The 23,710-nt window shown below is 45.1% G+C and overlaps 1 protein-coding gene across 6 annotated transcripts in view; it reads left to right on the forward strand.

Moving 5' to 3' along the window:
- Positions 1-23,178, forward strand: part of THSD4 (thrombospondin type 1 domain containing 4) — a 630,092-nt gene extending 606,914 nt beyond the window's left edge. For all 6 annotated transcript variants that reach the window (XM_043470952.1, XM_043470955.1, XM_043470954.1 and 3 more), the window contains 7 exons: positions 2,399-2,528; positions 3,983-4,187; positions 4,695-4,868; positions 7,632-7,805; positions 12,923-13,102; positions 16,508-16,652; positions 17,107-23,178. In XM_043470952.1, coding sequence (XP_043326887.1) covers positions 2,399-2,528; positions 3,983-4,187; positions 4,695-4,868; positions 7,632-7,805; positions 12,923-13,102; positions 16,508-16,652; positions 17,107-17,249 — 1,151 coding nt within the window. In that variant the 3' untranslated portion in view covers positions 17,250-23,178. The remainder of the gene's footprint in view (positions 1-2,398; positions 2,529-3,982; positions 4,188-4,694; positions 4,869-7,631; positions 7,806-12,922; positions 13,103-16,507; positions 16,653-17,106) is intronic.
- The last annotated feature ends 532 nt before the right edge of the window (positions 23,179-23,710 follow it).

Consider the following 23,710-nt stretch of genomic DNA (forward strand, 5'->3'; position numbering starts at 1 on the left):
CGATCCCCCCTCCCACCTCCCTCTCCACCCGATTCCTCTGGGTCTTCCCAGTGCACCAGGCCCGAGCACTTGTCTCATGCATCCAGCCTGGGCTGGTGATCTGTTTCACCCTAGATAATATACATATTTCAATGCTGTTCTCTCAAAACATCCCACCCTTGCCTTCTCCCACAGAGTCCAATAGTCTGTTCTGTACATCAGTGTCTCTTTTTCTGTTTTGCATATAGGGTTATCGTTACCATCTTTCTAAATTCCGTATATATGCGTTAGTATACTGTATTGGTCTTTATCTTTCTGGCTTACTTCACTCTGTATAATGGGCTCCAGTTTCATCCATCTCATTAGAACTGATTCAAATGAATTCTTTTTAATGGCTGAGTAATATTCCATGGTGTATATGTACCACAGCTTCCTTATCCATTCGTCTGCTGATGGGCATCTAGGTTGCTTCCATGTCCTGGCTATTATAAACAGTGCTGCGATGAACATTGGGGTGCATGTGTCTCTTTCAGATCTGGTTTCCTCAGTGTGTATGCCCAGAAGTGGTATTGCTGGGTCATATAGCAGTTCTATTTCCAGTTTTTTAAGGAATCTCCACACTGTTCTCCATAACGGCTGTACTAGTTTGCATGGACAAAATTTAATTCCACAAAAGCTTTTGCTTCCTATTAATGTTATAGCCAGCACTGCTTTTTTACTCAGCTAATAACTATGCTTAATTGGAACATTATTTTAAAATAATGGTCTCAAGTTATAGCTGCGTTGTAAATTTTCACAGCAAGAGTAGTTTAAAAAAGCGATTGTTCTGATTGAAAACTGTCCTACAAAGTTTCTTACAAGAACTACCCTCTGGCCCAGTATGTCACACAAGACCAGCCCAAAGAAGCACTGAAACATTTTGTGGCCGATGACATATTTAGAGACACTTACAGTCAAAGTTATCCCTCTAGTTACAATTAAAATGATAGCAAATTGAAGTTCAGAAAGTCTCAGTGCCTGGCCAATTAGCAACAGAACTGAGACAAAGCTGTAGGATAAATGATAGTGTTCTGCCTAGCAGGATTCAGGTACTGGCCTAGACTGGGGCTTGGGTGGGTAGGGTGGGTAGACAATTATTTGTTTTTTTTAAAAAAAAAAAAAGGCATCTTATTCCTCAGACACTGGAGTTGCAGTTTCTTTTAAACACGCATTAGTAATACTTCAGTGCTGCCACCAGAGGGTAGCAGAGAGAGGCAGGCAGAATGGAATCCACTTTTTTTCCCCCCCAGTTGAGAGCTAGAAAGTTCACTGAACAAATTCTGACTTTTTCTCCAAAATAGATTATGCTTTGTTAAGTACGAAATACTCAGCTGTGCATTTAAAACAACCTGAGGCCATTAGTAGTTTTTTAGGAAAGAAATAAAAACAGATTTTAGACCTCTGAAAAATATTCACTCAACAAACTTTTATGAGCACTTACAAACTTGGGTTTCCTTTGTGGCTCAGCTGGTAAAGAATCCACCTGCAATGCAGGAGATCTGAGTTCGATCCCTGGGTTGGGAAGATCCCCTGGAGACTAGAACAGCTACCCACTCCAGTATTCTGGCCTAGAGAATTCCATGGACTCTGTAGTCCATGGGGTCACAAAGAGTCAGACAAGACTGAGCTACTTTCACTTCACTTCACTACCCTGCTGTACTTGGGTTACAGGATTGATCAAGAACTAGTCCTGTTCCTGAGAAGCTCACCATCTCATAAGAGGCAGACATATATTCAAATAACTAACCATCAGATCAGTACTTTACTAGGGGAATGTGTAAAAATGATTTGCAAAGGCAAAGCCAGCTGCTTTTCTAGCCTCTCTTGAATCTTATTTCTCTGCCCCAGCCTGACTGTCTCTTCAACATACCTGACACTCACAGGCCAGTTTGCCATGCACTTTTGTTCTAGGTCAACAACATGAACAGCCTCCTCCCTCCAAAATACACGTGTGCACAGCTCCCCAAAATCAACCCTCTCTCTGTGATGCAGCTAGATCCCCTGAGACTTGTTCTCTTTCATGTCTCCAGAAAACCTTCAAGAAGTTATTGTCTGTGTTCATTTTATAACCACTCCCCTGCCTAGCAATCTTTCTTATTGTCTTGAACTCTTAGGAAAATTGTTTTTATCTGCCATTGAACATGTTCAAACCATGTCTCCGAATAGGTCATAAGACCTTTGATGACGGGAACTATTCCTACTCTTCTTTGTTGCCCCCACAGTGCCTGGGAAAGCCCTGGTGCAGAAGGTGTTGACATCTCAGGATGGAGGAGTGTGTGTGTGTGAACAGTTCTGTTTCTGAGGCTTCTCTTCATCAGCACCAGGATCTCTGCATGTCTGCATCCAACGCCCAGTGTTCAAACACTTCTTGTCCTTGCAGGATCACAGTACCCTATCTTTCGCTGTGTGCACAGAAACACTCACGAAGAGGTTCCTGAGAGCTACTGTGACTCAACCATGAAGCCGACCCCCGAGGAGGAGCCCTGCAACATCTTCCCTTGCCCGGCCTTGTAAGAGGACCTCTCTGTTTTGGTCGTGTGTTTCTGGCTCAGGTTGCTTTTGCATAGGACCCTAGAAGTAAATATAATCTGATTTAAAATGAGACTTAGTCTATGCATAAAATGCAATCTGTTTAGCAAACATACCTGTCTTTCAGGACTAACACAAGAGCTCATAGCACACTCCCAGGAAGCCTTTGGTGAATCGGAGCAACTAGGTTTTAGCTGGTCAGGGAAACAAAGAGGGAAGCAAGGAGTTACAATCCAATATGGTCAGTGCTCAGCGGAGCTGTGTACAGAGACACAATTACCAAAGTCACAAACATGTCTGCCTGGGGAGCATCTCAGGAGAGGTATTGGGTTAGTTATTGACCAACTCTTCTTTTAGAAAAACAAGGCGGGGAACTTCCCTGGCAGTGCAGCGGTTAAGACTTCACCTTCCATTGCAGGACGTGTGAGTTCAATCCTGGATGGGCAGCTAAGATCCCACATGCCTCATGGCCAGAAAACCAAAACGTAAACCAGAGGCACTATTGTAATAAATTTGGGGCTTCCCTCTTGGTCCAGTGGTTCAGAGTCTGTCTTGCAGTGCAGGGGACACAGGTTCAACCCCTGGTCTGGGAAGATCCCACATGCCACGGGGCAGCTAATCCCATGCACCACAACTGCTGAGCCTGTGCCCTAGAACCCAGGAATCACAACAAGAAAAACCACCGCAGCGAGAAGACTGTGCACTGCAACTAGAAAGTAAGCCCCTGCTCTCCACAACTAGAGGAAGTCAGCACGCAGCAATGACGAACCAGTACAGCCCAAAATAAAAAAGATAAATATTTCTTAAAATATTGTAATGCCTTCAATAAAGACTTTAAAAATGTTCCGCATCAAAAAAAAAAAAAGAGAGAGAGAGAAACTTAAAATAACAAGGGGGAAAAGCCCTGAAACGGGACTAAAACATAATTCTCAAACTAATAAGAACATAGTTCTTACCCAAAGACACAATGGACATGTGCTAATGTCTTATTTAAGTAAGTGGCAAGACAGGATGACAGAGGAGAATGTGTGACACTGATGTGTAAATAGTTAACAAAGAATAACGAAGGTTGGAATAAGACTTCTAAGTTAGTCTCAAAGCGGGTTAATGTACTACAGGGTAATAAAACTCACCTTTGGAGTTATTTTGGTGACTAGATAAAAAAAAGAGAAAAATCACTCGTCCCTTCTTGGTTTTCTGTAATTTTACGGAACGTGGGTCCTAATCACTGATGAATAGGGTGTGGAACAGAGTCCCATCCTTTACGGAGTCCGATGGGCGGAGGCAGGCTGCCAGGCGCTGCCTTCCGCTGGGGGTCGCCCGTAACCAAGGAGTCTGATGCTTCTGTGTCCGTTGGCTCGGCCAGCTTCCGAGTGAGAGGCTCTCTTCCTGTTGACTGAAGTGACGGTCCTTCTCGCTGTCTCCTCCCGCACAGCTGGGACATCGGGGAGTGGTCCGAGTGCAGCAAAACCTGCGGCCTGGGCATGCAGCACCGGCAGGTCCTCTGCCGCCAGGTGTACGCCAACCGCAGCCTGACGGTGCAGCCCTACCGCTGCCAGCACCTGGAGAAGCCCGACACCGCCAGCACCTGCCAGCTCAAGATCTGCAGCGAGTGGCAGATCCGGACGGACTGGACCTCGGTACGCGGGGGGCGGCCTGCTCTGGAGCTCCCCCGCCCTCCCGCCTCTCCCCTCCCAGACCCGATGTGGGGGAACCCTGGGTTCTCCAGGAGGACCCTTCCCGCAGTTTCCTGGAAGGACTTTTCTGCGATGCATAGCAAGTGCTGGTTGCCAGATAGACCTAAGGGCCGACTTTCAATCAGGCTGACCCATGGGAGCCGGGTGCACACAGGCTTCCTCTCTCCTGTGTCGTGGTGGGGTGAAGACCAGTGACTGCTAGAGTCAACTCCTCCTTGCCTTCCTGCTCTCCCATTTCATAGCTGACAGAACTGAGGCCCAAAAGATCAAAGGAAGCCTGGGATCCTCCCCAGGTAGCATCGCATGGCTGGGTACACAGCCACCGAGGAGTCACGCCTTACCCTGTCCTCTGCTCAGGCGGTGGGTTAGGAGGCCAAGGGTGCCCTGATGGGAGGGGCCCTCGGAGAGAGCACTGCCCACCGCACTGACGGTGCATTTGCTGTGTTTTAGTGTTCGGTGCCCTGTGGAGTGGGACAGAGGACCCGGGACGTGAAGTGTGTGAGCAACATCGGGGACGTGGTCGACGACGAGGAATGCAACATGAAGCTCCGGCCCAATGACATTGAGAACTGCGACATGGGCCCCTGCGCCAAAAGCTGGTTCCTGACCGAGTGGAGCGAGAGGGTGAGCGAGGGGGATGGCGGGCAGGCGGGACCAAGTCTGCTGGGCTGATGGGCAGGAGTGTGCACCAGGAGCTGCCCCAAACCACACAGAGATGAATCTCTAGTTCGAAATCCCAAGGGTGATTTCTGACTTTTGGGGAGAGGCCTAGAGATGAACTATCATAGGCTTTCTATCCTCCTATGAAGACTAAGGGCCTCGGAGATCAAGACATGGGTGTGAAAGAACTTATTTAATTCTCCTTAGCATGTCACATGAATATTAAATAATGAAGTTCTAAATAAAGTGCATAAATGCATCATACCTTTCCTACATCTTGGGAGTGTCTGGCATAGAACAGCCATTCAGCAAATGACAGGCCCCTCCCCTGCTTCTTACAAACTCAAAATCGTCCCCAACATTCCTCTTCCCAGTAGCCAGGCCACCTTGGGGGGTCCCTGGTGTCAGGTGTCAAGGATTAACTGAAAGGTATATATAGTTCATCATTATCCCACCAGTTACCTGTGTACAAGGGAAACCATTATGAGTTCATCTATCAAAGACAAAAATAAGATTTATGTTAGAAGAGAGAAAGTGAAATAAAAGTTGTTCAGTCGTGTCCGACTCTTTGTGACCCCATGGACTGTATAGTCCATGGAATTCTCCAGGCCAGAATACTGGAGTGGGTAGCTGTTCTCTTCTCCAGGGGATCTTCCCAACTCAGGGATTGAACCCAGGTCTCCCGCATTGCAGGTGGATTCTTTACCAGCTGAGCCACAGGGAAGCCCTAGAAGAGAGACGGGTGGCAGTAATGGTTGCACAACATTGTGAATATACCTAATGCCCCTGACTTGTACTCTTAAAGATTATTAAAATGGTAAAAGTTATGTTATGTGTATTTTACCACAATAAAAAAAGTTTAGGAAAAAATACTAAGCTCAATTAAAAGATGCCTGGGGGTAGGAGAGGGAGGGGGAGGAGATGATGGTTTAGCCTGTCTACTCTTATGGAAGCTGTTGATTGACGGGCAATAGGAGTATTCTGACCAAGGCAGCTGAACTGCTCATCAAATGAGCAGTGTCTGGGTTTCCGGATTCTTCAGAAGACTGTGGAAGTTTAGCCGGGACGGAGGTATGAGTGGTTGCCTCTTAGTTCCTCCCTATCAATTAGGCCAAGCCTGCACCATCTCCCTTAGAAGAATCCCTCAGGGTGCTTCCACCCCGTAATGTGCCTACAAATCCCTAGAAACCTGGTTACAGGGCAGAACCAGAGTCCTCCTGCCAGGAATGTGTCCATCCATCCAAGTAATAATGGAAAAGGTGAGGGACTGGGTCACGGGCCCCCAGACACACAGACATGTGTGTGCATGCTTAGTCACTCTCTCATGTCCGACTCTTTGCGACCCCATGGACTGTAGCCCGCCAGGCTCCTCTGTCCATGGCATTCTCCAGGCAGGAATACTGAGTGGGTTGCCATTCCCTTCTCCAGGGGATCTTCCTGGCCCGAGGATCAGACTCAGGTCTCCTGCATTGCAGGTGGATTCTTTACCATCTGAGCCACCGGGGAAGCCCCAGCCACACAGATAATAGGGATGTGACACATACCGATGTGCCTGACTCCCAGACCAAGCTCTCCCTTTCTATCCGTCTGCCTCCCACTTTACCCCTAGCTGTGGCCTTTGAGGAATGGAACCACCTGCCTTAGTATCAGGCAGCAGTGTCTTGTGAGACTTCAACCCTCCATTCCCAGACCAGGCCAGACTCAGCTACTAGCAGGCAGACATGTGCCCGAGTTTTCGTGTTCTCATTCTTCTGCTGCTGACTATACAGTGAGCCCTCTACATAGGAACCTTCAAGTTTCGAACTTTCAAAGATGCAAGCGTGCATTCACATGTTCAGTCACGTAAGTTAGTTCACATGTCTGTCATACATTGTCATGTGTGTGCATTCTCCACAAGTGGTTCTGCTTTTGTGTATTTTACTATACGGTGCTGCAGAGAGTACAGAGTACAGTATCTTTATTTCAAGCCCAGGATGTCCAGAAGCAAGCATAAAAGGAGTGGTGATGTAGCTGGTACTGTATTATACTTTTCAAGGTACTGTACTATAAGATTAAAATATTTTCTGTTTTTATGTGTTTGGTTTTTTTGTATTATTTGTGTGAAAAGTATTATAAACCTATTAGAGTACAGTGCTACATAGCTGATTGTGTCAGTTGGGTACCTAGGCTAAGTTTGTTGGATTTATGAGCAAATTAGGTGACTCAGTGGTAAAAGAATCTGCCTACAATGAAGGAGACTTGGGAGACACGTGTTCAATCCCTGGGTCAGGAAGATCCCCTGGAGGAGGAAATAGCAACCCACTCCAATATTCTTGCCTGGAAAATCCCATGGACAGAGGAGCCTGGCAGGCTACGGTCCATAGGGTCAAAAAGAGTTGGACACAACTTAGCTACTAACACATACACTTGGGAAGGAACTCCTTTATATGTAGGGGACTAACTGCATTTTTGAACTTGAAAGCCAGAACAGGTAGGCTGACAAGTGTAACTGTATTAATCACAGCCGTGGGACGGGATACTCGGAATGAAGACTGTCCCGGGAAACCCAGATGGGTGCCGTACTGATGTCCCATAATGGAGGAAACCGTGAATGACAAGTGGTCAGTGGTTTCCAAAGGAAAGCGTTGGTAGGGAAATGAGGGGTTCTGTCCTCCTTCACCTCCTCTGCCAGGGACTTCAGAACCTGTGGGGAGGCCTCCTCGCTAACGTGCCCGTCCCGTCTCACAGTGCTCGGCGGAGTGCGGAGCTGGAGTGCGGACGCGCTCGGTGGTGTGCATGACCAACCACGTTGGCAGCCTGCCCCTGGAGGGCTGCGGGAGCAACCGGCCAGCAGACGCCACCCCGTGTGACAACGGGCCCTGCACCGGCAAGGTGGAGTGGTTTGCGGGGAGCTGGAGTCAGGTGAGTGGCCAGAGCCAACGTGTCTCTGTCCCCGGTGAGAAGCAGCATAGCAGAGGGGTCAGGAAACAGGGCTTGGTGTCTCCCAGGGATGCTGAATCTGAATCTCAGCTGTGCTACCCGTGATCCTGGAGAAGCTACTTATGCTTTTGGAACCTCATTCGGTCAACAGTGTTTATTGAGCACCTACTATGTGCCCTTCAAAACCCTTGGGCTACATAATTGAACAAAACAAATATTCCTGCCCTCAGGAGGCTTATGGTCCAGCATGGTTTCCTTTTCTATACAATGCTGATCGTGCCAGCACCTATGAGGTTATTTTTAGAAGAAGCGAAGTGATGTTGACAAAGTATGTGATGCAGCGCCTGATGTACAATAAACACACAATAAAGTGTAGCTCCTATTGCTCTTATCGTATTGCTGTTGTTAATAAAGTCAGTTTGGGCTGTACTTGAAAGTCAAAAGCAGAAATAGATATGATCCAACAATCCCACCTCTGGATATATACCCAAAGGTAAGAAAATTATTACCTGGGAGAGGTACCTGCATCCCCTACCATGTGGGTAGCAGCATTATTCACAGTAACCAAAACATGGAAATAACCTAAGTGTCTGTCAGCAGATGAATGGGTAAAGAATATGTGGTATTTGTTTATAATGGCGTATTATTCGGCCTTTAAAAAAAGAAGGAAATCCTGCTGCTGGCAACAACATGGACGGACTTGGAGAGCATTATGCTAAGTGAAGTAAACCGGACACAGAAAGACAAACACTGCAATGGTATCACAAGTAGTGGAATCTGAAAAAAAGTTAAATTCAGAGGAAGAGAATAGAGGGATTTCCCTGGCGGCCCAGTGGTTAAGAATCTGCCTTCCAGTGCAAGATATGCAGATTCAATCCCCCCGAGGAGCTAGAATCCCACATGCCACGGAGCAGTCAAGCCCATGTGCCACAGCAGAGACACAGCGCAGCCAAAAGCAATAAATACAGAATGTTTAAAAAGAGACAGTCAGTAGGGTGGTGGTTGCCAGGGGCTGGGGGTGAGGGAAACAGGAAGAGATTGGTAAAAGAGTTCAGACTTTCAGTTATAAGGCGAACAAGTTCTGGTGGGGGGAGCGATCTAGTATGTAACATGGTGTCTATACTGCAGTGGATAATACTGTACTGTATAGTTGAAATTTCCTAAGAGAGTAGAACTTAAGTGTTCTCACATATGCATGTGAAAAAGGTAAATATGTGAGGTGATGGGTGTGTTAACTTGATTGTAAGGACAATTTCACAATGTATGTGTATACTATATCATCATGAGCATACTTTTAATATATTACAATTTTATTTGTCAATTACATCTCAGTAAAGCTGGGGGAAAGAAGCAGAAACAGAAGAAGCTACGTTTGTTCATTATGAAGAACCAATAACACCAAATACCTCAATAAAGTAACCTAACTGACCAATTAATTTTTTCCTTAGAGTTCCAAAATTGCACATGAGCCCCCTAAAATCATTCCCTCTTTGACCTGTTATGATGACCATCGGTATTTTGAGTTCTCAGACCATCTAGGATTTGGCTCCCAGGGCTGGCTTGTTCTCCAAAGAATTTTGGCTGATGATCATGATTTATATATTCTCTGGACCTCCGGCTCCATATAGAATTTTATTTCTTTCAAGTAGCTTTAAAAACAGACCCTGAAAAAAATGGACTGCCTTGTCCTTGTAAATTGATACAGCCCCTTTGGAAAGCAATTTGGCAATAAAAGTCAAGAACCATAAAAATGTTCATTTGCTAACCCACTCACCCCACTCCTAAGGATTCATTTTAAGGAAATAATTAACAGGAGAAAAAAAAAGCCTTTTTCAACAGAGATGTTCATGACAGCAGGGCAATTAGGAATATTATGGCATATCATAACTCATTACGGTATTATGTAACAACAACAGTGATAATTAGGAAGATGTGGAAAGAACATATAATGGCAAGTGAAAAACAGACTATGTTAAAGTATGTGAACCCTGTCTCAACCACTTCAAAGTATAGCTTTTTATATAAACAACATGAGCAAATGTTTTCTCCTCAAATTTCCTTTAATATTTTTATAATACAAACTGTAAAGTATTAGCAAATTAAGAAAAGAAAGAATTCAAGTACTACCAATGCTACCCAAGTTGGTATCAGAGTTAGGCATACTTGATAACTGATCCCAGCTCTATGTCCCCTTAGTTCTCTGACTTGGGGTGGGTAATTTAACCTTTCTGAGCCTGTTTCCTCATCCAGATAGGAGAATAATAATACCACCTTTTTAGAGTTGCTATTGGATTTTCATGAGACACTGTATGAATGGGTTGTTGCTTGGGACATGGGGAGTACTTAATAAATATTTGTTTCCTCTTCTCCATGTTTGTTATTTTTTTCTGCCAATGTTTCTATCTCATTGTTGGCAGCAAAATATCTAGGATCTAAACCCCAAAGATAATTCGGAAGTGAACGGTGTATGGGACACTAATTATACCAAGTATCTGTGGAAACTCTGGGAGAATAGTGGAGGACAGGGAAGCTTGACATGCTGCAATCCATGGGGTCACAAAGAGTTGGACATGACTTAGCAACTGAACGACAGCAATCTATGGAAACGGAGACAATGGGAAGAGTCCTGTGTGAAACTGCAGTATCAGGTCATAACAGCCTTCACACAGAGCAGATAACCAGTGCAATTTAACTCACGTGTCCCCCAGTGTCTGAGGAAGAAGAGAGGGGAGCAGGATTCAGTTCTTTTTCATTTATGGGCCTCCTATTAACTCTAGACCTACTCAGAGAACAGGCTTCCCCAATGGCTCAGGTGGTAAAGACCCCCTTGCCAATGCAGGAGACGCAAGAGATGCAGGTTAAATCCCTGGGTCAGGAAGATCCTCTGGAGAAGAAAATGGCAACATTTTCTTGCCTGGAGAATTCCATGGACAGAGGAGCCTGGTGGGCTCCAGCATTCTTGCCTGGAGAATTCCATGGACAGAGGAGCCTGGTGGGCTACAGTCCAAGGAGTCACACAAAAGCTGGACATGACTGAGCATGGGCGCAAGCACTCAGAGAAGTGAGAATCACATGAATCCTGGGGAAGGCAGCGTTTATTTCTGCTAAGATTAGAAACATGCAGTGTATCGCCCTGTCATCCAAGGGGTCAGGACCTGATTGATTGTAGACCAGGTTTTGTTTCTGAATTTATAAGACTGTCAGAGCCTGCTGACACCTCCCTGCCCTGGGAATTGGATATTATCCCTGAAGAAAATGAAATAGAGCATGCTTAGTTATTGAAAGTAAGTCTTAAACATTAATTGACTTCAAGGTATAAAAGGAAATATTCCTTCCAGACCCATAGTTTGAATGAGAGTTGGCCTCAAATGCCCCACTGGCCTGGTTACAGTGGTTGGTCCAGATTGGACATGTGACCCAAGCCAAGTCAAACTGAGTCCTTCCCTGGGACTTTTAATGTGGCCTTAGGGGAAAAGACTCCCTTGGAAGTTGTGAGCACAGGGGCTAGCAGTGGTCCTACTGAGGCTTGTAGAGAAGCTGTCCCAAGAGAATGAGAATTCTGAGGTTCAGGGACCCTTTTTCTACTCTGGAAATGGAGTAGCCCAACTCTTATTCATAAGATATTCCACCAAGTCTATTATTCATGCCCAGATGCTTTCTTTCTTCTCTGTCAGTTCTGGGTTTTCTTCATCCTTGTGTGTACATGCATGCTCAGTTATGTCCAACTGTTTGTGACCCCATGGCCTGTAGAACACCAGGCTCCTCTGTCTGTGGAATGCTCCAGGCAAGAATACTGGAATGGGTTGCCGTTCCCTTCTCTAGGGGATCTTCCTGACCCAGGGATAGCACCCATGTCTCCTCAATTGGCAGGCGGGTTTTTTACCATTGAGCCACCTGGGAAGCCCTGCTTCACACTTAAATTATCTTAGTTCTTGCGGGGGCAGGAGGGTCTTCCACAGTCTTTAGCCATTAGGAGCAGGCCTCTTGTCTGCCCCTGTGTCTGGGTCACATTTATTCTCTACCATCTGAACAGACAGCTCCAAAACTAAAAAGCCTTGTAGTTTTCTGTATACCTGTGAAGATGGCAGAAAACAGGCTCAAAGTAGAAATTGCTGATGGGGAGGTTTATCATGGGCTGTGTGACTAATCTGTAGTCTGTTGGCTTGGGTTTGAGGTTTTTTTTTTGCTGTGTGGTGACATGGGTTCCCCCCCACCATTTTTTTTAATTTCACCATGTGCCTGCACATAGAAGCAGGGCTAGTATTAAGAGTTGCAGCTGTAGACATTTTTACAGGCTTTTCATAAAGGCAATAGCTTCTTTAAAGTCTTTAAAAGTGTATAGATCACAGCTTATAAAATTTTTTCAATCAAAAGGTAGTAAGAGTACACCAAACATGAACAGAAAATATTTTGCAAAGTAATAAATGCTAACTAGAATAACTAATGGGCAGTTACATGCATCGTATTTCCATAACCTAATGCAATGAAGCAAGACGTGTAATTATCTGACTGGACTCTTTGCAATCATAACCTCAGTGAGCTTCGGCTCCAAGTAAGGAGCCAGGGAGTTGGATTCTGTGGGCAAAGGCTTCCTGCTGGTTGCCCTGTTGGAAGGGGAGGGCTGATCATAAGGGACATTGTCCCAAGTCCATGGTCTTCTTCTGAGTTTTGTGAGTCCCAAAGAATTTTAATGTAGCACTTCACCCACATACATGCAGACTCTGGGAAAAGAATTCATTCCCAGCCGTACCCCGCCAAAGGCCAGCAGATAAGCTAAATGTTAGTTCATTGTTTTACAATGGGAGGTGTCAGAGTCTACCAGACAAAACCAATGACTGGATGGCATGCTCTGTGGGATAACCTATGGGAAACCTGATTTCACTCCCGTTTTACTGAGGGCATCAGGATCTCAGCCACCAGCATCCTCAAGACGCGAGAGTTCAGGGCAGATGCTCTCCGTGCCAGAAACAGAGCTGTCAGGAAAACTGGAACCTCCCTGAAGCAATGATGGAAAGTTCTGGGAAACCTTCCTCGATGGATGGTATTTCTCATCCCCTTTCTATCATGTGACACTTGTCTTTCTCTGCTTCCCTCTCTAGTGTTCCATCGAGTGTGGGAGCGGGACCCAGCAGAGGGAGGTGATCTGTGTTAGGAAGAACACAGACACCTTTGAAGTGCTGGACCCCTATGAATGTTCCTTTCTGGAGAAACCCCCCAGCCAGCAACCCTGCCACCTCAAGCCCTGCGGGGCCAAATGGTTTAACACAGAATGGAGCATGGTAAGGCCTGGTGCTCCCCTCCGCTTCCCCCCACCCCTCACGGCCGGCCCATCTCCTGGGCCAGCCCATTTCCATCTCACCTCTCAGGCCCTGGGCTCAGCCCGGATTCCCTGCACAATCTGCTCTCCTTGGTCACAGCTGGGGTGCCCTGGACTCAGCCTGCTTGGTGGGGAAGAGGGAGCCTGAGGCTGGGACGAGCTTGACTTCTAAACTATAGAGGCCATAAAATGGTGACTCTCAAATTTTCATGGGCCTAAGAATCAGCTGGGATCTTGTTTGCAAAGACTGATTCTAGGTCCAACTTGGCCAAGGAATTTGCTTCTTAGGGTTAGGTTTGATGTTGGCCATGGTCCTTGAGAAAGCAGGAACAGACCACTATTTTCTTCTGCCATTTGGTTTGGAGAGTCTAGAAAGGACCAAACTCACCAGGCCACATCAAAGGCCACAAACTCCTAAGACATCTGCTGGGAATAGCCCTGATGTCCCTTAACAGGTAAATGAATGAACAGAGGTTTGTCCAAACAATGGGGTGCCACTCAGCAACAGGAACCAAAGAACTGATACCTCCTATGACATGGAAGAACTTAAAATGCATTTTGCTAAATGGAAGAAAGACTCCCCTCCGCCCACAAAGTTACATAGTGTATAATACTATCTACGTAACATCCTGTAAAATGAAAACCTATGGGAACAGACCAGTGATTGCCAGAGGATGGGGTGGGACAAATCTCACTGCAAAGGGCCAGCACAAAGGAATTTGTTCTGTGCGATGAAAGTTCTGTCTTGTTTGCAGCGGGAGATACACGATTCTCTGAATTTGTCAAAACTCAGAACTGTGCGCCACAGTAGATGAATTTTTCCGCATGTAAATTTTAAAATAAATAAATAAGTGGGGACTCCCCTGGTGGTCCAGTGGCTAAGACTCCACACTCCCAATGCAGGGGGCTTGGGTTCAATCCCTGGGTGGGAAACTAGGATCCCACAACTAAAGATGTCATATATCACAACTAAAAAAGATCCCAAATTCCACAGCAAAGATTACACATGCCTCAACTAAGACCCAGAGCAGCCAAATAAGTAAATAAATATTTTTTAAATAAATAAGTCAGTTGAAGCAAATATGAAATATATTGTTAAAATAGTAGCAAAGACAGTGATGGAAGCTAGACATTTTTAAAATTCACCTTGTTTTATAAATTTGCATTTGGAACAAAGTAAATACTTTATATAATTTAAAACAAAATTATTCTTTTAAAAAAGAAATCCCTAAAAATGGAAAATGCAATGAAACAAATTAGCCTAAATATGTATGCAGTTGGTGGCATCAACTCTCTTGCCTGTGGCTCTAAATCACAATAATCTGTCTATCTCTAAGGACAAAAAGAACTGCAGAAAATTATTTACAGTGTTTGCAATAACCACACTTTTAGTGGTGGCTGTTGTCCTATGTTCTGAAATGGTTGGGTGTATAACAGGTGATAAAGTAAATGAATAATCTACTTCCCAGTATTCTGATGATACATGTAATAGTAGATATGATGCTATAGTTCTGTTATCCCCAGTTGCCTTAAGAAACAGGATTCTCACCTTAGGAGAAAGAAGATAACAGACAGAACAGAAGAGATTTAAGCAAAAATCCAGCTGTCCTGAATTTGACTTAGAAATATCAGTTTGAACTCACGAATTAATTTATCTTAAAAAAAATTTTGTCTGTTTTATCCACTGAAAGATCCTGGAAACAATGGCCAACCCAGTAGCAAAGGCCGTGCCTATCAGCCGGAATCTGGTTTCAAAGTGCCGCTCTCTGCGACTTCCCTGGTGATCCAGTGGTTAAGACACTGCACTTCCAGAGAAGAAGGCCTGGGTTTGATCCCTGGTCAAGGAGCTAAGATCCCATATGCCAAGCAGTGAGACCAAAAAAAATGATAAAATAAAATGACACCAAAATACCATTCTCCACTAAAAGGAGCCAAAGAAAAATGTCTGATTCCAGGTCTGGGACTGTATAGATATAAATTAAATCAGGATGACTTTTTATACCAGGCAGTAAGGAGGTTCTTAAAGATGAGTTCATGTCTAAAGAGCTCAAGAACCAACTCTGACCTCTGGATAGCCATTGATGAGGCATCAATGAGCATCAGTAAAAATAATAACTGCCATGCGTTGAATGAAATCCATCCATCTAAATCCATCCCTTTATAAGCTTAAATCCATCCATCTATAATAAGTTTAAACCCATCCATCTATAATAAGTTTAAATCCATCCATCTATAATAAATTTAAATCCATCCATATATAATAAGTTTACAATGATTAAAAAACTAATTAGAGGACCCACCATTGTAGGATGTTAGAGGAACCAACTCATTATTCTGAAAACTGATAAATAAAGGAAAATAATCAAACATTTGCCCTGTCTTTCCTAAACAAGCCTTACCACTGGGTAACCAGAGAGTAAACATAAGTGAAGAAGGAGTGGGAATGCTTTAGATTCTCAGCTTATAAAAGAAGAAGTGGTATTAGGATATTATCACCATTTTTCAACCCCAAATGAATTAATGGATCTGCTCTTGAGTGAGTGTTGACCTCCTCCAAAGAGAGACAACTAAACAAACACATCCTATGAAGTAGTCTCACCACACACACACATGCACACACACAAATCAAACCTGCACCTGATAAAGGTGAATAGGTAGGATCCAACATCCTATCTGTGGGGAATGTGGAAGATAGAGGAACATGTCAGCCTGTATCACAGGGAATGCACTCAGCAAAATCTTAAACTGTGGGAAACTCTTCAAGACAGGTGATTCCATTCCTCCAACAACTAAAGTACAAGGGCAAAAACACAGGGGAGGGAGCCCATGGATTAAAAGGCCTATCAACCAACTGCAGTGTACAGACCTGATGTGGACCCTGATCCCCACACCCCAAAACATCTCTATTTTAGAAAGCTGACATGTCAGTAACGGGTTTTGAAAACTGTAACTGGACTTTTAAACTACAAAATAAAGCAAGAAAATCTAAAATAAAATTGAGATTCACAAGCAAAATGGAATATATGTTTGAAGAGAAGAAACTATTGTTAATTTCTAGGTGTAATAATGGTATTGTGGTAATTTTTTAAGAATCTTGGTTGTTTAGGGCTACAAACTGAAATATTATGGAAGTGATATGATGTCTAGATTTGCTTCAAAGTAATTTGAGATGTCATCCCGGAAGGGTACAGATGGGACGTGGCTAGCCATGAGTAGATGCGCATTGAAGCTGATTAGTAGGTGCAGGGGAGTTTGTTTTAATATTGTCTCCTTTGGTAGATGTCAGAATTTTCCAAAATCTGCCTTCTCCGATGTGCTGAGCTAATGGGCTGCCAAGAAGTCTAACTTTCTTCCTTTCCCCTCACAGTGTTCCAAGAGCTGTCAGGGTGGTTTCCGCGTCCGGGAAGTACGCTGTCTGGCAGATGACATGACCCTAAGTAATCTCTGTGACCCTCAGTTGAAACCAGAAGAAAAAGAATCCTGTAACCCTCAGGACTGTGTCCCTGAAGTTGGTAAGTAGGGAGTCGTACCTTGCAGTAAAAGATTCATCTTTCTTAATCGCCATCAAATTCTCTGGTGTCAAAATGCCAGATTCATCTAGGTCTCTCTGTGACTGTGTGCAAAGTCATGGAGTTCAGAGGGGGTCAGCATCCTTCAGGTGTAAATTTCATAGTTTAAGGTAGCTATTGATAGCATAGATGGCGAGCAAAGAGAAACTTACTTGGGAATTAATTAAAATGGAAATGCATTCAGAGATTTGGTTCCAGCATCCTTAAGTTCAGAGTGGACAGATTTCAGCTGCATGTTTAAAGAAGAAAAAATATATGCTCTCAGCCCACACTCACACCTTCCGTCAGTAGTAAACAGTGGGACTGGGACGAATAGCCACACCCTCTGCCCTTTCTCATTCCCTAAGGCCAGGCTGCTCCTCGTGCTCAAAGTCTTTTCCATTCTCCTCTGCCGCAGATGAAAACTGCAAGGACCGGTACTACAACTGCAACGTGGTGGTCCAGGCCAGACTCTGTGTCTATAACTACTACAAGACCGCCTGTTGCGCCTCCTGCACACGCGTGGCCAACAGGCACTCGGGCTTCCTCGGGAGCAGATAACATCCCACTCCACACCCGTGGGCAGGTCCGGGAGTCTGTGAGCGGTGGGACCGGCTGGCCGCTGCCCTACTGGGGGCCCCCTGGCCTGTGGAGCTGCCAGTCAAGTTAGTCCGCACCCTGCCTTCGTAAAGTGTACACTCAGTGCCCAAGAGCAAGGCCACGGTTGTGCTTTGAGCATCACCATGAACTGATGACCCCTCCTCCAGAAGCCTGGCCCCTGCGCTCTCTGCAGACCAAGCGGTGGGGAGTGCCTTCAGCTCTCAGCTGACTCCATCCTGGCACTTTCTAAGTCAGCAGCCGGGCCCTGTCTGGGCGCTGCCTCGTCCCTGGCGCTGCAGGCCCTTCCAGTATCAGTGCCCCAGGGAGAGTCAGAGGAGGCAGCACCCCCACCCCAGGGACCCCCTAAGGCTTGCTAAGATGCCTGCATTCCTCTGTTACCTCAGCCCGGCTGTGCCTATTTTCATGCTTTAAGACCTTAGGCTGTTTTCCTGCCTTATGACACAAATATCTCTTGCCAGTTTAGTGCTTTACTGTTTGGAAAGTATAGTCAGAGATATTAGCTCATTATGGCTCATGGTGCCCCAGAATGGGAGGCAGGGAATGAATCATGGTCCCTATTTTACTGACAAGAAAACTGAGACTCAGCTTAGGTAACTGACCCGCCAGGTATGAGGTCATGGACTGACCCATGTGGTCAGTCCCAACCCCTGCGGTCTGACCACAAACCTTTACCCCGAGGCCTGGCCAGAAGTCTTACATCTGCAGAATGTGGCTTCCTCTCAGACCAAGAGGCTCAGAAGTTTCCCATTTAGCAAACAAAGCCTAGACCTTTGAATTTTTTCCTCTGGCCCAAAGTCAAGTCTTAATCTCCTGCACTCACTTGTTTCAGGAGTCTTTTTTTTCCCTTCCCCCACAAAATCGCAGGACTCTGCATGGGTTCTTGAACCCCATCCTTAACAGAACTAGCCCATGAGATAAGAAAGCCATCGTGGTAGCAGGGTGATTGCCTTAAATTATTATTCTTCTCCCCAGTGGGAGACACCACCCCTGGAATCCTACATCAAGGTCACTTTTTGTCACCCAGAGCAGATTTCCAGAGCACACAGCCCTGTAGCCCCCTGGGCTCTTGCCTCTTCTCAGTCATCTGCCCTGGGCCTTCACCACACATCGCCCAGAGGAAAGTCCAGCCAACCTATCCCAGTAAGAATCCTATGTTTATATTAGAAAGAGTCTCCCTTGGGTCTTTCTGGTTTGATTTGTGGATTTCTCTTTGCATCCTGCCCCTCGCCTACACACACCTTGCCCCATGACTCACAAACCACATCTCCCCTCCGAGGTGTGAGCACTAAGATCTTTATTAATGCAATCAGCCTGGGAAAAGGGGCTGTGAACTCCTCCACAGTGGCCACAGCAGTAGGGTCCTTCTTGATTCTCTTCACATAACTCTAGTTCACAAGGCCTCAGGGTGGAAAGAGAATGCAGTGCGTATGGAAGATAATCTATCTGAAAAAAATCAGTGAAGAAAAAGAAGGGGGAAATATATATATATATATATATATATATATATATATATATTTGTATATTCTTACACCCACTAAGAAAAATAATCAGGCTGAACAAATTGGAAGCGTAAAGAAAATTTGTCTTATTTAGTACTATGGTCCTGGGCCTATTTCCCATTGAAAGAAAATGTTTGCTTTGAAATTTATAGCAACTGAGTTTCTCCCATGAGCGCTTTAACCCAAAAATCTGCTAATTTGATGATGATGTGCTTTTGGAAGCAGTATCAGCAGCTCAGTCTGACACACCCCATCATGCTCGCATTACCCTTGGGCTTTCAGAAATTCTATTTGGCCTTACTATAAGTGTCCTTCTCTTTCTGGAAAGCCCCAGTCACCTTTTTCCAAAAGCACACCCATCTCTCCTTGATCCTTATATAACTTGTGCCATAAGCAGCAGGGCAGAGGCCCAGATTCCCGCGCCCACCAATCAAAAGCAGACCAGAGAAGCCAGGCATGTGGCTGGTTCCTAGCCAGCACTCACTCTCTCGCTCTTTCATCACTTGCCTTTGCTTCTCGTCCCAGGGGAGGGTATCCTTTTTGCACCTGCTCTCTGATCTTCCTGAACAAGCCAGTCCTTTGGAGGATTCTTTGGAGGAGGCTGTCTTTACATGCTGGAGGGCAGAGAAAGATCAATGGGTGGAAGAGCAGAAAGGCTGATTTCAGCTTAAATGAAGGGAAAACCTTCTAGCCATCCAGGCTGCCCGACACAGCAGAGGTGTGGCTGCCATATGAGTGGGTTCACCAGCCTAAAAGGGCTTTCTCCACCAAGTGGGAGGTGAGCATCCCAGGTTCTTCCAACTCAGGATTCTCATAACTGGCCTGGGGCTTTGTCTCTTTGACATCTAACAGTGTCCCTAAGTCGTACCAACAGTGCTCTAAAGGATCAGGGATGCTCCCATGAGAATGGCCATCCTGCCAGGTGTGGAATTGGGTAGGAGCAAATGAATCAACCCCAGGTCTTCAGGGGAAAGAAGTACTGAAAGTGAGCATCTTTTTTTCCTCTTGCAACAAATAGTTGAGCTAGTCTTGAAATTCATTTGTCTGGAAAGGGCATGAGTTACTAGATTCATGGGTTTATCAACTTGTTTTAAAAACGCAGTTTTTACTAATTTCCTAGTTTCTTATATCAGCATCTAAATGCCTCCATTCTTAGCACAACACACATGATAATGTCCAGTACCATTTCCAGTGACAATGCTCCTCTCTCCTTCCAGAGATGTCTCTTTCCCATTTTCTTGTCCCCCTTGTCTCACCCTCTCCTTCGCATGACCCTCCATCTCCCATCCCCTCATTCTGTTCCCATAGCTGGCCGTGATGCAGAATTGAAATTTACATTTTAATACTTTTTTTCTGCAAACCAAATTGCATCAGTCCCTGCTCTGCATTTTAAAATTAGATGAATTTAAGTTCTGTGCTTTTCTCACCGAAAAATCAAGAAAGCTCCAAACAGAAATAGTTTGCTTTTGTGTGTGTGTGTGTGTACTATCACATATTGGAAAAGGAAAGTGTGCCCCTTGCAAAGGGCAAAGGCTATTCAGGGCAGCCCGTCCTTCCCATTCTCACATGGACTCTTGTTTCTCCCCTTAGAAAAGGAGCAATATAAGAAATATGGCACTGAAACAAACAAGCTTGTAAACCCAGCCACCAGATAGAGCTGGTTCAGCTCATGAAGGGCATGTTCACTGCCTGCTGCTTGCACGCTGGTGGGAACCCAGGTGAGCACCGCCGGTGTGACGGCAGCACTCACAACTGTCCCTGTCTGTCCCCATGCCTTACTTCTCTGGCCCATGGCTATTGGAGTATTTATCATTTACTCGCCCCCAAAGGGTTTAGCTTTCATGATTCCTTCCTTTAAAAAAGAACGGCCTTCCAGAGGGATGAAAATGAGGGACACTGTTTTCATTTGTTGCTATCAAGTTGTGTGGCAGAGAGAGAAACCCAGATGTTACTAATGCCTTTCTAAACCTGTGGCTGTCTTTTTCTAATTTGAACATCCATTTTCTAATATCAAAGACACACATGTAAGTGGTAGAAAGAAATATGATTTCCCTTTTAAGGAAAGATTGAATCATCAAACCTGAGGGAACCTCTGTCAGCCTGGCAGGTGGACACCAACACTGCATCCTTGCCATACGAAACATTTTTAGTGTGGCTTAGGTGGGAAATTAGACAACTTCGTAATGAAATTGGTGGATGCCAAGAAGTTGGAGTGGTAACAGCTAAATGACAAGTTCTAGGGCCAAAAATGTCTGAGAGACTAGAATAAAACCCAGATCTTTGAAATTCACCAGGAAGCAAGATAAAGTCCCACCTTTGGATTTCAAAACAAAACTATAGAAGTACAATATGGGGAGCAGGTAAGAGTTTCAGTTGGCTGAGCTCAATGCAGGTCAAGAAAGTGGGATGAAATTACCCCCCCTAAAAAAAATACACAAAAAAAAAACCCAAAACAAACAAAAAGCCACAGAGCATTCAGGCATAAGGAGAAAACATTGGTGAACCCTATTTGTGATTGCCGTAAACTTTAAGAAGAATGTTGATAACATATAACATTCAGATGAGCATACCTGATCCTGAGGAGGGGTGCAGACTGTGGGAAGCAGTGCAAGGACTTCAAGAGGATGTTTAGGCTGGAGGAGAGGTTTGGGAAGCACCAGGAGAGCCATCCTAGGAGGTGAACGCTGCAGGGAGGCAGATTTTAGCTCTTGCAAGAGAACTTCCTTTCTACGCATGAGCACCTTTGGAAGGTAGAGGACTCCTTGGTAGGTACTGCTGACTGACCCGCTCCTGGAGGTCTCAGCAGAGTCTTAATGGCCATCTGTCATGGATGCTGAAAGGGTTTGGGGGGACCCGAGCACCTAGCTGGGGCAACAGGACTTTTAAGATTCCTTCCCGTCTGGACTTTGGTAACTCTGTAAGTAGAACAGATGCAAGTGATTCACCTGGTCTGGGATGGCAAGTACACAGCATATGTACTTCCTGTTGCTATGACTACCGTTCTTAACCCAGTGTTGCACTCCTCCCAAGAGCAGAGTGTGACCTCATACCTCAGAGAAACACTAGCCAATTGATCAGAGCTGCCCTGTCTGGTCCTGCTTTGAGGATGAGTAACCAAACGTCCTGATGGCTAGTTCCCTGCCTGGGGTCACACGCCCTGATGGAGGCAGTGCCTCGACTAGACAAGGACCCTCTAAATACCATCTCTGTCTCAACTCACTTTGCTTCCTGCGTCTTTTCTGGAACACCATCATTCTCTCTACCCTGCACCACACTCCTGGTTCTTTCTCTCCAGTGGCTGGCCGTGGGAGACAACCATCGTGCCAAGGAAAAGTGGCCCCACGGGGTGGGACCCTCCAGACGGCTTTCTCAGCGTCTTCCAGCCGTTGACCCTTTGCCTCCGTGAGAGGAAAGCCGTTCTCTTACACAAACTTGATTTCCAGCTGCCTTGACCCCCAGATCCCCACCATTCAGTTTGACGGAAGGATATACTTTGTTATAACTTATTATTTTGTTCTTTGTAAATACAAGATGTTTATAGGAAATGTGTATTCTGAACTCGACCCGCGGAATGAGTCACTACACCAAAATAGTTCTATTATTTAGAATGTGTTAATTTTAAAGGGACCTAATAGGTATTTATTTACATATTCGATCCACATTTGTGTAAAATTATTTGATCCTACTAACCAGCTTCCCCAGAAAGTTGCTGCACATGGCATCTCATTCTAAGTCCATGGGTATACTTAGTATACTGATTAGCCAAGTTCCTTGGTTTTTAAGATCAAATAGAAATGACTCTACTTTTCGACTCATTCAGGGGCTTTTTACCCCTGGGATTGTACCTGAAAACAGGTCTGTCTGGATTGCCACCTTTCCACCTTAAATATCATATTTGCTCATATAATCTGCCCTCTCCTCACCCTCAAATATTTGGAGAAGGAAATACGGGGGTCTTTTTCAACCCTTCTCTTTGTCTTGCCTCATTCATCAGAGTCACCAGCAGTAAGTGGCTCGGGGGGCTAACTTGGAGCTGGGAGGGGGGCAGGGTCCCCTGGCAGGGGCAAGGAGGGGTATACAGGAGCTGAGGCACTCACTGCTCTGACCACACCTCCAGGGTCCCCGCTGGTGACTGCTGAGGGGGGCTCTGGGTGGTCACCTCCACAGCCAGGAGCATGGAACCCACAGAATACTCCATCAACCCCATGTCACCCTTGGTGTCAATTATTGCTTAAAGAGGTGGAGGGTAGAAGGCAAATTATATGAGTAAGTAGTCTGCTTTCTCTTCAGCAAAAATGACAACTATTTTTGTGTATGACTAATTTATTTTTATTATTGTAAAAATACAATAAACTGGTGTTAAAAATCAGCTTTGTTAACACGTCTGTGCTTTCTCCCATGTCTATTCACATCGCACTACACAGCCTTCTAAAGAGAGGAGTCAGGCCCTTAGAGGCTGGTTAGTCTGTGGGACTTTGGCTTTGGGGGTAGCTGGACCCCTAAGAGGACAGGAATCATGGGCCTTCAGCCTGCTGGCTTACATGAATCCTCAACCTTGGATGAGGAACTTAAGATAAAATATTCAGATATGCACACTTCTTCAGGATTTCTTTTTTTTTTTTACATGCATACAGACATCTCTTTAAACCTCCCCCAAGAGGCAGAAAGTGTGGAGCCCACCATGCTGATTCATACAACTCCATTTCTCAGCTTTTTAAAATATTTTTTATTTTATTTATTTTGTAATCTGTTTTTAATTTCTAAAGGTTTTATTTTATATTGGAGTATAGCTGATTAACAATGTTGTGATAGTTTCAAGTGAACAACCATACATATACATGTATCCATCCTCCCTCAAACTTCCCTCCCATCCAGGCTGACCCATAACATTGAGCAGAGTTT

Source organism: Cervus canadensis, chromosome 6 (genome assembly GCF_019320065.1).
Source record: "Cervus canadensis isolate Bull #8, Minnesota chromosome 6, ASM1932006v1, whole genome shotgun sequence".
In the NCBI taxonomy this organism is placed as follows: Eukaryota; Metazoa; Chordata; class Mammalia; order Artiodactyla; family Cervidae; genus Cervus; species Cervus canadensis.